A 19,114-nucleotide genomic window follows, 5' to 3' on the forward strand; every position below is an offset into this window, starting at 1 on the left:
TGTCACTAGAACGCAGTCACAGAAAAAGTGGACAAGAGAGCACTCATGAGAAGATGTCACTAGAACGCAGTCACAGAAAAAGTGGACAAGAGAACACTCATGAGAAGATGTCACTAGAACACAGTCACAGAAAAAGTGGACAAAAGAACACTCATGAGAAGATGTCACTAGAACATAGTCACAGAAAAAGTAGACAAGAGAACACTCATGAGAAGATGTCACTAGAACGCAGTCACAGAAAAAGTGGACAAAAGAACACGCATGATGTCACTAGAACACAGTCACAGAAAAAGTAGACAAGAGAACACTCATGAGAAGATGTCACTAGAACACAGTCACAGAAAAAGTGGACAAAAGAACACGCATGATGTCACTAGAACACAGTCACAGAAAAAGTAGACAAGAGAACACTCATGAGAAGATGTCACTAGAACGCAGTCACAGAAAAAGTGGACAAGAGAACACTCATGAGAAGATGTCACTAGAACGCAGTCACAGAAAAAGTGGACAAGAGAACACTCATGAGAAGATGTCACTAGAACGCAGTCACAGAAAAAGTGGACAAAAGAGCACTCATGAGAAGATGTCACTAGAACGCAGTCACAGAAAAAGTGGACAAAAGAACACTCATGAGATGTCACTAGAACGCAGTCACAGAAAAAGTGGACAAGAGAACACTCATGAGAAGATATCACTAGAACACAGTCACAGAAAAAGTGGACAAGAGAACACTCATGAGAAGATGTCACTAGAACGCAGTCACAGAAAAAGTGGACAAAAGAACACTCATGAGAAGAGGTCACTAGAACGCAGTCACAGAAAAAGTGGACAAAAGAACACTCATGAGAAGATGTCACTAGAACGCAGTCACAGGAAAAGTGGACAAAAGAACACTCATGAGATGTCACTAGAACGCAGTCACAGAAAAAGTGGACAAAAGAACAATCATGATAAGATGTCACTAGAACGCAGCAACAGAAAAAGTGGACAAAAGAATACTCATAAGAAGATGTCACTACAACGCAGTCACAGAAAAAGTGGACAAAAGAACACCCATGAGATGTCACTAGAACGCAGTCACAGAAAAAGTAGACAAAAGAACACTCATGAGATGTCACTAGAACGCAGTCACAAAAAGTGGACAAAAGAACACTTATGAGAAGATGTCACTAGAACGCAGTCACAGAAAAAGTGGACAAAAGAACACTCATGAGATGTCACTAAAACGCAGTCACAGAAAAAGTAGACAAAAGAACACTCATGAGAAGATGTCACTAGAACGTAGTCACAGAAAAAATGGACAAAAGAACACTCACGAGAAGATGTCACTAGAACGCAGTCACAGAAAAAGCGGACAAAAGAACACTCATGAGATGTCACTAGACCGTAGTCACAGAAAAAGTGGACAAAAGAACACTCATGAGATGTCACTAGACCGCAGTCACAGAAAAAGTGGACAAAAGAACAATCATGAGAAGATGTCACTAGAACACAGTCACAGAAAAAGTGGACAAGAGAACACTCATGAGAAGATGTCACTAGAACACAGTCACAGAAAAAGTGGACAAAAGAACACTCATGAGAAGATGTCACTAGAACGCAGTCACAGAAAAAGTGGACAAAAGAACACTCATGAGATGTCACTAGAACGCAGTCACAGAAAAAGTGGACAAGAGAAAACTCATGAGAATATGTCACTAGAAAGCAGTCACAGAAAAAGTGGAAAAAAGAAAACTCATGATGTCACTAGAACGCAGTCACAGAAAAAGTGGACAAGAGAACACTCATGAGAACATGTCACAAGAACGCCTTCACAGAAAAAGTGGACAAAAGAACACTCATGAGAAGATGTCACTAGAACGCAGTCACAGAAAAAGTGGACAAAAGAACACTCATGAGATGTCACTAGAACGCAGTCACCGAAAAAGTGGACAAAAGAACACTCATGAGAAGATGTCACTAGAACGCAGTCACAGAAAAAGTGGACAAGAGAACACTCATGAGAAGATGTCACTAGAACGCAGTCACAGAAAAAGTTGACAAAAGAGCACTCGTGAGAAGATGTCACTAGAACGCAGTCACAGAAAAAGTGGACAAAAGAACACTCATGAGATGTCACTAGAACGCAGTCACAGAAAAAGTGGACAAGAGAACACTCATGAGAAGATGTCACTAGAACACAGTCACAGAAAAAGTAGACAAATAGAACAATCATGAGAATATGTCACTAGAAAGCAGTCCCAGAAAAAGTGGAAAAAAGAAAACTCATGAGATGTCACTAGAACGCAGTCACAGAAAAAGTAGACAAATAGAACACTCATGAGAATATGTCACTAGAACGCAGTCACAGAAAAAGTGGACAAGAGAACACTCATGAGAAGATGTCACTAGAACGCAGTCACTGAAAAAGTGGACAAGAGAACACTCATGAGAAGATGTCACTAGAACGCAGTCACAGAAATAGTGGACAAAAGAGCACTCATGAGAACATGTCACTAGAACGCAGTCACAGAAAAAGTGGACAAGAGAACACTCATGAGAAGATGTCACTAGAACACAGTCACAGAAAAAGTGGACAAGAGAGCACTCATGAGAAGATGTCACTAGAACGCAGTCACAGAAAAAGTGGACAAGAGAACACTCATGAGAAGATGTCACTAGAACACAGTCACAGAAAAAGTGGACAAAAGAACACTCATGAGAAGATGTCACTAGAACACAGTCACAGAAAAAGTGGACAAAAGAACACGCATGAGAAGATGTCACTAGAACACAGTCACAGAAAAAGTAGACAAATAGAACAATCATGAGAATATGTCACTAGAAAGCAGTCACAGAAAAAGTGGACAAGAGAACACTCATGAGAAGATATCACTAGAACACAGTCACAGAAAAAGTGGACAAGAGAACACTCATGAGAAGATGTCACTAGAACGCAGTCACAGAAAAAGTGGACAAGAGAACACTCATGAGAAGATGTCACTAGAACGCAGTCACAGAAAAAGTGGACAAAAGAACACTCATGAGAAGATGTCACTAGAACGCAGTCACAGGAAAAGTGGACAAAAGAACACTCATGAGAAGATGTCACTAGAACGCAGCAACAGAAAAAGTGGACAAAAGAATACTCATAAGAAGATGTCACTACAACGCAGTCACAGGAAAAGTGGACAAAAGAACACTCATGAGATGTCACTAGAACGCAGTCACAGAAAAAGTGGACAAAAGAACAATCATGAGAAGATATCACTAGAACACAGTCACAGAAAAAGTGGACAAGAGAACACTCATGAGAAGATGTCACTAGAACGCAGTCACAGAAAAAGTGGACAAAAGAACACTCATGAGAAGATGTCACTAGAACGCAGTCACAGGAAAAGTGGACAAAAGAACACTCATGAGATGTCACTAGAACGCAGTCACAGAAAAAGTGGACAAAAGAACAATCATGAGAAGATGTCACTAGAACGCAGCAACAGAAAAAGTGGACAAAAGAATACTCATAAGAAGATGTCACTACAACGCAGTCACAGAAAAAGTGGACAAAAGAACACCCATGAGATGTCACTAGAACGCAGTCACAAAAAGTGGACAAAAGAACACTTATGAGAAGATGTCACTAGAACGCAGTCACAGAAAAAGTGGACAAAAGAACACTCATGAGAAGATGTCACTAAAACGCAGTCACAGAAAAAGTAGACAAAAGACCACTCATGAGAAGATGTCACTAGAACGTAGTCACAGAAAAAGTGGACAAAAGAACACTCACGAGAAGATGTCACTAAAACGCAGTCACAGAAAAAGTAGACAAAAGACCACTCATGAGAAGATGTCACTAGAACGCAGTCACAGAAAAAGCGGACAAAAGAACACTCATGAGATCTCACTAGACCGCAGTCACAGAAAAAGTGGACAAAAGAACACTCATGAGATGTCACTAGACCGCAGTCACAGAAAAAGTGGACAAAAGAACAATCATGAGAAGATGTCACTAGAACAGTCACAGAAAAAGTGGACAAGAGAACACTCATGAGAAGATGTCACAAGAACGCAGTCACAGAAAAAGTGGACAAGAGAACACTCATGAGAAGATGTCACTAGAACACAGTCACAGAAAAAGTGGACAAAAGAACGCTCATGAGAAGATGTCACTAGAACACAGTCACAGAAAAAGTAGACAAATAGAACAATCATGAGAAGATGTCACTAGAACACAGTCACAGAAAAAGTGGACAAAAGAACACTCATGAGAAGATGTCACTAGAACACAGTCACAGAAAAAGTGGACAAAAGAACACGCATGAGAAGATGTCACTAGAACACAGTCACAGAAAAAGTAGACAAATAGAACAATCATGAGAATATGTCACTAGAAAGCAGTCACAGAAAAAGTGGAAAAAAGAAAACTCATGATGTCACTAGAACGCAGTCACAGAAAAAGTAGACAAAAGAACACTCATGAGATGCCACTAGAACGCAGTCACAGAAAAAGTGGACAAAAGAACACTCATGAGATGTCACTAGACCGCAGTCACAGAAAAAGTGGAATTGAAATTGTAGAAACACCCACAGGTCTGTGGGTGTTTCTAATTAATGTATTAATTGCCAATGTTAGATGTATATGTGTGAGGGAAGTTTGGTGTGTTTTGGTATTTGCGATTTCCCTGATGTCTTCCCCACCTATTTAACTTTTTCAGGGTCCCTCTTTCGTTTATTGTTGGAATTGAAATTGTAAGCAGGGCTGGGTCTTGCAAATTACAATGCACTATTCTGCCAGACAGTTGCAAACTATTTTAATGCTTAGATTTATTCTGAATTCATTGGAATCAGTTCCAATTATCAAAATCAGAGTCAATCTGATATGTTATTCTTTAGTGTGGTTTAAGTAAATAAACATTTTTAGGCTCGAAGATGAAACATATTGTCACTTTTTGTCCGTTTTGAAGTAGCGCCTTGAGGAAAAGTAGCATTAAGGAGTAGGAAGGTATTCTTTGGGTGCAGAGAAGGGTAGTGTTAAGCGTAATAAAGTGTTTTTAGGGTTCAGGGAAGGGTAGCATTAAGGGGCATTACGCGATTTGTAGTTTCAAGAATGGCCAGCATTAAGGGGTACTAAGGAGGGCTCAAGGGAGGGTAGGGTCACAGAGTAGTAATGATTTGTTCGGGTCCAGGAATGGGTAGCAATAAGAGGACATACGAGTTTTCAGGATTCAGGAATGGACATCATTAGGAGATAGTAAGTGTGTTCAGGGATGGGTACTGTAAGAAAGTGGATTATTATTTGGGGTGGAAAGTTGGGTCCGTATGTGCTGCAGTTGGCATTTAAGTTCCAGGCCCTGGTGTATTTCCTGCACCATATACTAGAGATAAAAGCTTGACTACAATGTCCACCTGCCTCCTTACTCTCATGGAACTCTTAATAGGATGCTACTAAAGAAATGCGAGCACAGAGACAAATAGGTTGGTATGTGTGCATGTCTGAGTATGGTGAATGCTAGTTCCAAAATTGAATTGTAAGGGGATCATTTTGAGGTAAGCCAGCTGGCCCGGTGAGGCATTGGTGTGATGGTTGAAACATGCTGACCCAGGGATACAGAGGATACTACTTTCCCTAGTGCATCCCTACCTGTTTTTAACTCCGCCAGGGTACTCTGTGGAAATATTAACCCTCAGAACACTCTAGACTATTTTAAATCTAGGATCCCACCCAATAATCAAACAGCTCCCTTGGCTACTAAGGTTGAGCCCGTGCAGATTCCCTAGGTATCTGGAGGAGGAATCTATGATGTGTCATGCCACTTGGAATTCCAGTTCCTTTAATACCATAGGGGGCTTCCCTTGGGCTGGTATGGAGAGTTAGGCTAAGCACAGTATGTATTTCCTCCTGTTGTGTGGGAAGGTGAGCAAACCCTATATTTTCTCACGCTCTCCTTCTGGAATATAGTAAGATGGTACTACTACTGCTCGATTCATCAATCTTAGAAGGATGAAAGGCATTATCATTGTTTATTTACCACTATGACCCTAAACTCACATTCTCCTGGCCCTGCTCAAGCTTAACTGCTGATTTAAAACATTTTTTATTTGATTGTCCTTTTATTCTCCTATTCTGGAAACTGGTTTGGTGCCAAATCAACAAGGTATTTAAAAAAACTATTATCCCTTTCTCTTTTGCTAAGGGTTTTGTGTGAGGTTTGGCTCCACAGTGCCTTTGCCGACCCTCTAGCTAGAACGTATTAGATTTGTTGTTAGCTGTAGCCTTTCATTTAATAACGTCTAATTGGAAACAAGCGCATAATGTTACTTTTAGATCCTGGTGGAATACCACCTGCTCTCATCAAAGATTAGAAACAAACCATGTATCCCCTGTATCTTTAGCCATAATGAGATCTTTTATGGCTTCCACTAACTACATATTTATCATCCTCAAGTGTTAATAAAATTATTACTGTGTCTGATGAACTCAGAAAACAACCATAAATTAACCCAGTTGCTTTTGTATATTGTATTTTATATTATTAGATTATTCTCATATTGTTATTATGTTTATATATTTGCTTTATCTTCTTTTTGCAATGTCTACAGTTTTATTAATACTATTTCTTTGGAACCTTCATAATATAACTATGTATGTCTTCTTTACCTTTACACCCTCCCCCAATATTCCCTTAAAATGTTTAGCAGTTTCTAACAGCTTAGAATGTGTCCTTATGTATTATTTATATCTATTTCATACACAATTTTTGCTAGTAGGTATTGTATTTCATGATTATCACCCCGGTTCCATCTCTTTCTTTCATAATTTATGTAATTTATTGAATTGATGTTTCTTGTTGTTCCAAATAACCTCAAACCAAAAAAAAGAAGGATAAAAGGCAGGCCATATGTTGTAATCTTACTGTAATGTGTGTTCCCCTTAGTGGTACGTTCCGCTCCCCCTCCTTATTCCAAGTACTTAGAATCCTCCTTGAGAGTTCATGATAGAATGTTGAGAACAGTTTCTGTGAGATAGGAGACCATAGCATGCCGGGATTCAAACCCAAGTCAGCGATTTACTCACATATCGCTGCAGCAAGCGCTTAACCCACTTAGATATCCGACCAGCTATCCAAAGCGGTGCGCGGCATCAGTGCTAGCCCTTGGCAGGCGCGCAGAGGCACTAATGTGCTGGTATTATTTAATAGGCAGAAAGAGACAGATGTGCAGACTTGCGCCTTGAAAGGTTAGGGAGCGGGCAGGCTCTGGCGCAGTGTGCGGTCTCAGCCGCTTGCACTCAGGCCGCGAGCATCTCTTAATTATGGAGCAAATCCAACCGAGGAGGACGGAGATGTGAGAAATGTGGGACTCCAGCCAAGGCCGAACAGAAGCTTGAACAGTCAGAACCATCCATCTATATTCACTAGCTTTCTAGATACAATGGCTAAAAATACCAGCCCAGCGCCCAGGGAGGCCCCATCTGTGCAAATCAAGGCTTCAGGGGACAGAACTAATACAAAGGCGGGTTCCATCGGAGCAAATCAAGGCTTTGGAAGCTGGAAATGCCACTGAGGGACCCCACGGGGCCACATCTGTGCAAATCAAGGCTTGAGATGCTGGGACTGACACTGAGAAATCCAGAGGGGCCACATCTGTGCAAATCAAGGCTTGAGATGCTGGGACTGACACTGAGAAATCCAGAGGGGCCACATCTGTGCAAATCGAGGCTTGAGATGCTGGAACTGACACTGAGGGACCCAAAGGGTTCCTATTTATGCAAAAATCAAGGCTTCGGAGGCTGGCACCGGCATTAAGGAACCAAGGTAGAATATTCTGTTAAAATCAAAGTTTGACAAGCTGGAGCTCTAAGACCAACGACAACACCGGGAAACCAGGATGGCCCTACAAGGTAAAATCTATGCTTCAGAGCCAGCACTGACCTCTAAGGGCCCTGTTTATGCATTCAAGGCTGAACTGACAAGTGAGACCAGGACAAGCCTACCTGTGCAAGGCAAGGCAGACACCAAGGCCCCTGGAGGAGCCCAATCTGTGCAAACCAAGCCACTAGAACATGAACTGACAGGTGAGACCAGGAGGGCACATCAGTGCAAAACAAGGTTCGAGAAGCTAGATCAACACAGAGAGACCGACAGGGCGCCATCTCTACAAACCAAACCTTGGGTGCCACAACCAACAGAGAGGCTCCCTGAACTGGGCCCAGCTAAGCACATCAAGGCTTGTGAAACTACATGGCTAAGAGCAAGAATCATCGCCTAGGGACCAGGGGCCTATTTGTGTAAATCATGTTAGATGAGCCGCAAGGGACAGGGAGGGACCGAGCAGGAGGTGCAAGCCAGGCTTCAAAGACAGGAATCGACACAGAGACCAGAGGGCCTCATATGTACAAATCAAGGCTTCCGGGAATAGAACCAACACAGAGGTGCCCAGCCCGGCCATAGCAGCGCAAATCAAGGCGTGTGCCCCTACATTTCTCGGAGAACTTACACCCAGGGAGCAGGGGCTTATTTTTTGTAAATCAGGTTGTTTGATCCAGAAGAGACAAGATGGTACTACAAGGTGCAAATCCAGTCTTCGCAAGCCGGAACAGACACAGAAAAACCAAAGCAGGCTTTTCCAACGAGTAGCTTGTGAGCTACTGGTAGCTCTCCATCTACCTGTCGGCAGATCTCCTATGTTCATCTCAGCCGCCTTCTAAACTGGAGCTGTTTGCTTGGTTGAATTAACATATGTATGAGAAAATTGTTTATTTTAAGATGAAAATGTGTGTATTTTCAGAAATCGTAAGCTGATGTCTGGAGAAAATGGTTGAATTTCCAAAATATATTTAGAGACGATTTGTGAGTGAAAAACCAGTGCGAAAACTTATTCACAGGGCAACTAGAAGTATGCGATTGAGAAGCCATTGTAATTTTCGCATAATTATAGATTTGTCATATTTGCTACATAATCCATCATCTGCCGCAGAACCTGCTGATTTTAACAACAACAAAAATTGTTTCTAGCCCAACTGGTTGCAGTGTAGTGGAAGTCCCTTTGCAAAGGTGGACTGGTCACCTTTCTGCTTATTGCTATATTTGGGTGTTAAACTAATGCCCAGGCAGTGTTAACATTTAAAAAATGACAAAATAATGAACTAACACTATCATAAAATGTACAGCATTACGCTGCATAATTTGCCTTTTCATGCTGCATAATTTACTCATACCTGCCACATAACTTTGCCATTTCCTACTGTATATTTTCAGTGTGCCTTCTTATTACTAATATGATTACGTTTGGCCATTTTGGTTTAGGAATTCCAAATTCAGAAAGCCTTTTTTACATGACTGCTGGCGACCCTCCAGATGCGCTCAGCGGATCACGGCTGGTATTCTTAAACATGGTGGTCACTAATGGAATCTCGTCTGATATGGTCACTATTACAAGACTAATAAGAGTGTAGCTTGCAACAATTTGCTTGAACTGACAAGAAGGGACTAGAGGGGTCTAATCTCTGCAAATCAAGGATTGAGAAGCTGGAACACTAAAAGAAAAACCAACACAGCTTCAGAGGAAGAACGGATACAGAGGGGCCAAGAGGGACCCTATAAGTGCTAATCCGGCCACTAGGAACCAACCCCGATCCCATCAAGACTTTGGGAACCAGAGCAGGCTAGGAGTAAGTTAAAAAATCCCTTCAATGCAAGAACCACAAAGGAAGGCTCTAGGACTTGGAACCAGTGTAGCCGACATGTGAGGGTTTGATCTGTAAAAGAACCAACAAGAAGGAACCAAGGGCCACCATCAGTACAAACACAGCCTTCAGGAGATGGACCCAACCAGAGGGACCAGGGGGGCCTTACCCGTTTTCATCAAGGCTTTAGGAGCCGGAACCGACATGGAGGGACAAAGAGGGCACTATATGTACAACTGAATACTTGAGGGGCCAGAAACCTGATCGGGAAGGACCCAAAAGTTCCTATTATCATTAAAATCAAGGCTTATGAAGCTACAGCAGACGTAGAGAGGCTGGGAGATAACAGTTTTAACTGCATAAGATACAGCATAGGGAGATTTGAGAATAAAGAGTTAACCCAACATTGGTGGGTGTTGGTGAGTTATTATAGTACATGGATTTTAATGTGGTTTAAAGCGTTTAATTCCACAGAAAAGCTCCTCTCTTAGAGGTCACAGCAGATGGTCACAGTTCTTTGTCCTGCCTGCACAGCAGTCATTTCATTCTCCAGCTGCTTCCCTCCAGACAGATTTAGCACCTCCAGCAGAGTTAGAGTCCAAGCCCCTTGGTTACCAGGCACCCGGGCTCATGATTCCACAAGGCGGACTCTCCTCAGTAGGATGCAAGCCAGTGATCCCCCCTTCTCTGGCAGGCTGTTCTTCCTTCTCCAGGCATTCTACAGCTCTCCTTGCAGAGGTCCTGTTCACTAACAGTGGAATAGGACACAAAATAGAGGATGTTTCCCCATTCACCTACTGCACAAAACTATCTGTAGTAACACCTCTGGGATATAACGAAACAGTAAAGGGCAGTACAGTCCTTGTGGTTCAAAAGGACCTCCATCTCCTGTCTTCTTTTTACAGAAGCCTGGTGCACTTCCAAGAACAAGGTAGGTTTCTTGAGTCCATAGCCCTGTCCGGCAGCCTCTTCATAGACACCATCTTGTGTTTTATCCACACACAGTAGATCCACAATAGTATCTTGTCAAAAAACAGGTAGCAGGACACAAATACTCCACACTAACCTTACTCCACATACTCACCATTGGTCGGAGGTTACCATCGAGCAATTGCGTTAAAAAAAGAAAGGCCTTACTTGTGGGAGAGTTCAAGCTGTAGATGTATTCACTACTGCCCAAGTTCGCTCTGGGCCTACTCAATAGCATGGTTACACAGAAATCCATATACCAGGCAATCTGCCAACGAATGCTTTCACGGCCAGCTGTGAGGGTTTCTTTAACTCAGAAAATTCAAGAACATTGGCTTGAGGTCAGACACACAACGAACTCTGGCACAGAGCTAGACTGGAAACTCAGGAGCAAGGAGATGGACAACTGAAGGCTAAATGGTAGAGGAGATGTAACATCAAGGCGAAGGAAGAATACGAAGCTCGAATCAAGAACTATCATAAATCTATTATTAAATCCAAAAGGAGAAGCTAGTCTACAATGGTAGGTTGCGGCAACTCATATTAGATCTGGGAAACTCTACAGACAGTAACAAGACCTCTTAGTCCACAGGTTGGGAGTTCCTGCAAAGCCCATTCTTAAAATACTAGCACAATCACAGAGTCCAAGGAGAACATCCTCCACATCACGCTTCTTCCCCACCAATTCAATTTTGCTCTGATTTCTGAGATAGGCTTTGAAGCTAGTGAAACAAGATGAAGCGTGAGACAACTTGGGATTTGAGAGCTATAAATGTACAATGGGCTCATGTGGAGGACTCCAACTAAATTCCCTATCAATACATAGGAGTATCTCTACACAAAACCAGTAAACATCCTCCCTGATCATTAATGACCCAGACTCATAAAACACCAAGAGGATCCCTTCCCACACCCAAGTCGAACCATAGGCCGCGTCCCTAAACTCATCCGAGTATCACCGCTAGAAACCACTGGGACTCGTGGCACAGGCCGGCTCATCCCCTTCGTCCTCAGCGACTCCCCAATCAAAGTTACACTCCTACTTAAAGGCACTCTTGCCAGACATAGCACTTCTGCATAATCTGCATCTCTGTCATGTCAATGGAAAATTATAGAGCGCACGTACACCAGGGAGGTTTCATGGCGCTAGTTTAGCAGGAGTCCAGGTCCCAGAGAAAAGTTAGAAAGCCTGTCGGAAGAGCCATGTCTTTACAAGACTTCTGAAGCCAAGAAGATTGGTGGAGAGACGGATTTCAGATAGGAGAGAGTTCCAAAACGAGGGAGCCAAGGTTGAGAACCTGACACCGCCGGTGCACTTGAGTCTAAAAGAGGGGGTCAAGAGAAGATTTTTGTGAGCTGAGCGGAGATGGCGTGTGGGGGCATATCTTTTGATCATGTTATTGACAAATTTCGGGCTATTGCCATTGAGTGATTTGAAAATGAGACATCCGATCTTAAAGGCACACCGCTGGGCAACTGGCAGCCAATGAAGTTGCTTCAAAATGGGGGTGATGTGATGATGCCTGGGTAAATGAGTAATCAGACGGGCTGCCTGGTTTTGTATTAACTGTAACCGTTTAGAGAGATGAAGAGGGATGCCAAAGTATAGGGAATTGGCGTAGTCGACATGTGACATGACCAGAGCAATAACTACCTGGATGCGAGCGTCATTTTACGGAGTTGAAAAAAACAGGTGGATACTACAGAGCTAATCTGGGGCTTCAGAGTGAGATCTTGACTGATAATCACCCCCAGGCTTTTAGCTGAGCTGGAGGGAACAGGAGGCTGACCTAGTTCTCCGGGCCAGAAGTGGGGTCCCCAGGGATTTTTGTCAATACCACCAGTTAGGATAAGTTCAGTTTTATCCGGATTAAGTTTCAGATGGTTCTTGTTCATCCATTGGCTGATGAACAACATGGTGGATTGAAAAGCATGGATCGATGGGGTATTGCTAATGGAAAAGAGGAGTTGGAAATCGTCGGCGTAATTGAAAGTGCAAACTTTGCTCTCCTTCAGGGCTCTGACAAGTGGGTGAAGGTAGAGGTTGAACAACAAGGGGGAAAGGGAGGAGCCCTGGGGGACTCCACAAGAGATTTTGACGCTTGGGGCAGTAAACTGAGCTGTGCGAACTGCCTAAGATCGATTTTCCAAAAAAGAGTTGATCCAGCTTAGTGCTGGGCCTGAGATTCCGGCATCCCTGACACGGTCGACCAAGAGACAGTGGTCGACCGTGTCGAAGGCAGCGGAGAGGTCAAGTAGGACGAGGGCCTGTGGAGAGCCTTTATTAGCCTCACTGCGAAGGGTGTCCAGTACAGTAAGAATAACCGCCTCAGTAGAGTGTGCCGGGTAAAAGCCAGCTTGGTGAGGGTCGAGAAATTCAGATTTCTCCTAAAAGTCAGCGAGACAGCTGGTGACATGGGCTTCCAACAGCTTGGCCAGAAAAGGGAGAAGGGAGATGGGCTGGTAGTTGGTCAAAACTGACGGATCGGAACCCATCTTCTTCAAAAGGGGGACGACAATGGCCTCTTTAAAGGTGGCAGGGACGGCACCTTGAAGTAAGGATTCATTTAAAAGATTTAAAGCAGGGCCAGGAAATGCAGTGAAGATTTCCTTCAAAATGCTAGGACGGCAACAGTCATTGGGTGAACCAGATTTGATTTTGGAAAGAAGTTTGGAAAAGGTGTGATCAACTAGTTTGGGAAAATGCGAGAAGGAGCTGTTATTGATGATGTGAGGGGGAGTAAGAGACAGGTTTTGACTGGCAGGGATGCTGGACTTAATTTTCTTAATTTTATCAATGAAGAAGAGATTTAAGGCATTGCAAAAGGTTTGAGAAGGTGGGGGCCTACACAAGGTTCTTTCAGGATTGGAGGGCTTGTCAACAATGCGAAAGATCTCCTTAGAGCGGTTGGTTGCGGACAAAAGTTTTGTAGAAAAATAGGCCTCTTTGGCCGCTGAGATGGATTTTTTGTAGGATTTCAAAAAGTTAAGATAGGACTGTTTGTCTTCAGGTTTGTAATTGCTACGCCACTTTCTTTCTAATTGCCTAAGAGCTAGTTTTAGAAGTTTTCATTCACTTGAAAACCATTTTTGAGCGTCATGTGGGCGGGGCGCGTGGTTCTTCCTGAGGGGAGCAAACTTATCGCTGGCAGCCAATAACCAATTAGTGAGCTGTGCGTCAGCTAGGTCAAGTAGGGGATTGCCCAGAGGAGCTGAGTTTATGAGGGAGTCAAGAAATGATGGTTTGTCTAGCTTGTTTCAGTTTCTTCGAGTGCAACTAGCTGGGCTGGAGGTTTTATTTGTGGCGTTGTTTAGAATAGAAAAATGGATAAGATGGTGGTCAGACCAGGTGCAGGGTGAAACTGAGACAGGAGACAGAGTGATGTTCGTGTTCCAGACCTGGTCGAGAATGTGTCCTTTAATATGAGTAGACGTGGATATATGTTGGGTAAGGTTTAGTTTGGTGAGTAGCTCGGTTAGCTCAGCTGATTTGGGGCCACCGAGGGTGTCATTGGCCCAGTAGTTGAAGTTGCTGATAAGTAAGACCCTCCCATAGTTTGTTACCAAGTGGGCTATCTGTTCGCCCAAGGAGTAGGAAAAGTGGGGCATGCTTTGAGGGGGCCTATAAAGCAGGACGCATACTAATGGCGTAGCGCCAGATCCAAACTCAAATTTCATCACCAGGCTGTCCACCAGGGGTAAGTCAAATGGGGTGAGAGTCTTGCAGTTAAAGTCATGGCGAGTAATTATAGCTACTCCTCCACCCACTTTGCCCTGGGGACGATTGGCCTGGGTGATGTGATAATCCGAGGGTAATGCCGCAAGAATATCAGGGGATGACTCTTGGGACAGCCAGGTTTCAGAGAGCAGGAGAAGGTCAGGCTGCTCACATTTAAGCAATAGGAAAATGTCCGACTGGTGTTTAACCAGTGAGCGAGTATTAAGATATATAGCTGAGATCTTGCGGGCGTTATGGTCCTGGCCTTGTTGAGTTGTGGATGGGCCAGTTATGTTAGCCCCACATATTTCAGGGAAGGTAGTCCTGAGTTCCAGGATTCTCATCTCAAGAATATGATAAGCTCAAGAGGGAATGGGTGGGAAAGGTCTGCAGGCTACAACATTGGATAATACATCCAAGATACACAGGAAGGAAAGAGTGGTTAACTTATTATTATCCGTATAGGGCTTCCAAGCCCAGTCACGCAGACACGGACCGATCCCAATGGCTGTTATGTCTTTCTTTGCCGTTATGTCTTTCTTAAACACCGGATTCAGCACCAAACTCTAATAGTTTTCTCTGTATACGGCTCTGTGGTCAACAAAAGTACTCTCTTTAAACCTGTTACTAGACTACTATTGTCCCAATCGGACAGTCACATTCTAGTAGGGGACCCAATGGCATCCGGTACAAAACCTCCACATAGATAAGTTAGACTGCCACTAGCTCTCGTGCCCCATGGAGTGGCACCTACTCGCAGAACTGATACACAACGTTTCCATGACAAACTCGAGGGCCTTGGCACATCCAACAAAAAGAGACAAAGGGCCTGATTCACAAAGGTGACTTTACACTTTTGAGTAAGCTTAGTTTGTTTCAGTATTTTTGCAGTAACTTACACTTTTGTAGTATGACCAGCACTAAACATGGCCAGCCACTGGCACTGCAACGCCCTCTCACAGAAAATAATGGAGATATGGACTCGCAATAAAACGATAAGAAATCACGTTGAATGAAATGTAATTATATACTTTTCTGTTAAGACTATAAATATAAATACAATACACTAATACCACACTGTGAGGCGTTTCAGACCATCACATAAACATTAGGCTACTAAAACCACCACAAGGGAGTTGGCGGCTAAGCATGTACTATTAAAAGCTGTGGGATGTAAAAAAAAAGGCCTCCAATCGTTTGTAGCATCCTACCTGACTGAGAATGGGAGCTCAGTGAGAGCCACACAGAAGCTGTGGGAGGCAGGGAAAGCAAGAATTAGAGGCAAACTAATGAGAGACTCAGCAGTACACAAGAAAAAGATGATTCGGCAACAGACACTTCCGCAAAAACAGATTGGTGATCTCTCAAACACTTAAAAATAAATCCCACAAAAGAACGCTGAAGCTCTTCTTTAATGCAAAACACGATTGAATTACCTCATGACATCGCAAGCTGAGAAGGAGCTATTCCATCTGCAACATCATTATGGTAGAGGAGAAATCAGGACGTATTTTTTAGCCCTCCAGCGCCGACAAAGAAAAGCACAATATACCAGCTGTTCAAAATGGTAGTGGTGCACCGATGACACACCCCACGATATACTGACCGCCTTCGCGGATTATTCTTGATCACTATATTCCTTCAAGGATAACAAACCCCACGGAACAAGACGAGCGGATCTTTCCCTATTTTAATTTGAAGACCCTATCCCCAGGTCTGGCACAAGCATTCGAAACAGAATTAATTGATGAGGAACTAGCCCATGTGATAGACGCAATGCCCACAAATAAAGCCCCCAGCCAGAGGAAATATCCCATCGAAATCTAAAAACTGAACAAGAGAAAAATAACCCCCCGCCCCCCACACAACGGCTCTTTTCAGAACCAGTCCCTGGAACACAGCCCATCAGAACTTAGCGAAGGGCGCATCTCGCTCAAACTGAAACTGGGAAAAGATCCGCGGCAGTGTGGGAGCCATTAATTGATCACCTTAAATACTAACATTTTGGCGAGATCCCTGGCAACCAGACAAGCATGACTTATGCTGACTTCAATACACCCCACTCAAGTGGGATTTTGCCCCCAGAGTTCTTCCATCTTCCATTTACAATTGGTTTCACATATCTTAAGGCAAATGGAGAACGATCCAGATGAGAAGGTATTGGTATCTCTAGATGTGAGTATCTGTTTCATGTACTGAGATCAAGGAGCTTTGGAGACGGCTTGCTTATCAAGGTTAAATAGTTACAAACTAACCCTACAGCAACATGCAATGGCTTTCTATCGCCTACAACCGATATTCAAAGTACAAGACAAAGCTGGCCCTGTTCTCTTTACTCTTTATAATAGCATTATAACCGCAAGCAGCACCAGTAGGAAGAGCCTACCCAAAGATCACAGGCGTAAACAAACCGGTAGGAGAAGACAAAGTCCTTCTTTATGCTAACAATATCCTAGTAACTCTCCCAAACCACCAGAGATCAATAACCGCCCTAAATGACTTAATACTGGAATTCTCTGGATATCTTATTAATTGGGGTAAATGCAGGCACTTCCCCCGACAACAACTAGAATACCACTCGCAGGCTGCCCATTCAGGTACACAACACACCTGTTCAATATCTAGGGGTCCATCTTAACAGAACACCACAGGATGTGATGCACAATAACCTTAGTCCACTTATTGAAGAGATCCAGAAGGACGCGTCACGCTGGTCACTTCTGCCTGTGGGGCAGAGCGCAATACTCAAACTGAATACTATGCCCCGCCTGAACCACATCTTTGCCAAGATATCACTTCAGATACCAACAACGAATAATATCCAAACAGTGGAGGTCTTTTCTAAATCAGGGAAGAAAACCCAGACTAAGGGTGCCTGATTCACAAAGGGCCCTCACTGGGGGCAGAATCTTCACAGTGAGAATCCTCATTACTGAGATTCCTCCAAGAGTGAGGAGTGCGGAGGCCCTTGGAGAATGAGGTCCAAAATGTCCAAACTGCATGCTCCGACGGAACGCGGCAGTCTTCAATCACCCCATGCAGAACCTTATTGGCTGTCTTTCCCGCTTGCACACCTGAACTACCACCTGCACGCAGCATCAGAGACACCCGTGTGGGTTAAGAATGACGACAGAATAATGGGCAAAAGCAGGTGGGAGATGGGACTAGTTTACACAAAAAAACCAGAAAGATAGAAAAGAATCTAACACCATCCTACATGCGACAGTCTTTGCATGGTGCAGAGCTCATGGTGTACGTCATACAGGCAGTTTTATACACAAGAAAGCACAGCTATGGGGTAATAGTGCAATCCACTTACAAGATAGGGAACGACATCGGTCTAACTTCAAGACACGAGTAATCTCCTTCCTAGACCACCAAAGTATGGGAGGCAGGCTCAAGACATTTGGGGAGCTACAAACCAACGATGACCTCCTTCCTAACCAATTGTGGAGATTCCAAAGATTGAGGCATTTCATCCATCAACATCTAGATTCCGATCCAATAGCCCGTGCAGACTCTCCTATACTGAAATATCTGGCCACCTGGAGAACCTATAAAAGGTACAATCTCTGGACTTTGCAAAATTATAACTGACTATATTTTCACTTTACCCTCTACTAGACTAGAGTCATTAATGGACACACGTGCTGAAAAATGACTATTGAGAAGCAGATTGCGACGCAATGTTGCTAAATCAAAACCGGAATCGTCGCAAAGTCCAATTTAAATTCAGTTACCACAAAATATTACACAGATAGAACTGATCCCCAAATCGTTGAATAAGGCAGGCTTATAAAAAAGACTTAAAATGCTGGGGATGTCCTGCCCTAGACAGCCAGATTGTCCATATATCATGACATGCTCTGCCTCACTGCCCCCTCCACCTCCAACATTCCAACATGAATCTCTTTAGCTCTATTTCCTTTTCTGTTCAGTTTAATTGTACCTTATTGCAAGTTACACAAAGGTCCACTTAAAACTAAATAGATTTCTTTGTAAAGATGTTATTACACTGTGTCTTGCATTAATGGTAAAGGGGTTTTGACAAGGAACCTACATCTGTAAACAAGCACATCAATAAAACATTATTAATATTAAAAATAAACAAATCACACTCTTATTATCCTTGGATCAGAAGCAGGAGCTGGTGCAGTGGGGTATGAGAGGGATTTCCACTTACATTTGGATCATTGCATTTGCCCTTCAGTCTTTCCACCATCTCCAGCATGGCCGCCCGGAGATCAACTGGTTCTCGACTCTGCAAGGAAGGGAGGTCAGAAGGTCACGATAGCATCTAAGCAGGCACATAATTTGTAAGGTAACTGTCAGGGCATTAAGCATCAATGTATAGTAGGGCTCTTTACCACTTGAGGAGTAAACCAATACATGTAATTAGTGGCAATTTAAAGAAACAGCTGGAGCTTACAATCAAGTCTCAAGTGCTTAATTAATCCATCATACTTAATAGATAAAATATATCATACTTCAAATATAAAACTTCATTTACGTATCATATTTTCTGCTACTCCCCCAGGCACCGGCATTCCATCAGAGAACATAAACAAGTGATCAGAGACATGGTCTGAGAACCCTCAAAAACCTGCACGAATTCAGGAGAAAAACATTTAAGATTCTGTTTGTTTTTGTAGTAATTGTGGGCATCTGCAGCCAGACAAAGCCAAATATGTGCATAGTCTAAGCAAATAATAAATGGTGATGGAGGTCATAAGCGTGCAGAAGAGTACAAGGGTGAAGGT

General features: G+C 43.2%; 1 protein-coding gene across 1 annotated transcript in view; it reads right to left on the reverse strand.

Moving 5' to 3' along the window:
* Positions 1 to 19,114, reverse strand: part of TRIM44 (tripartite motif containing 44) — a 410,675-nt gene that overhangs the window by 370,153 nt on the left and 21,408 nt on the right. Inside the window, exon 2 of the mRNA XM_085643487.1 lies at positions 18,538 to 18,615. Within this exon, the coding sequence (XP_085499613.1) occupies positions 18,538 to 18,615 (78 nt within the window). The remainder of the gene's footprint in view (positions 1 to 18,537; positions 18,616 to 19,114) is intronic.

The sequence above is a fragment of the Triturus cristatus genome, chromosome 3_1 (genome assembly GCF_964204655.1).
Source record: "Triturus cristatus chromosome 3_1, aTriCri1.1, whole genome shotgun sequence".
NCBI lineage: Eukaryota > Metazoa > Chordata > Amphibia > Caudata > Salamandridae > Triturus > Triturus cristatus.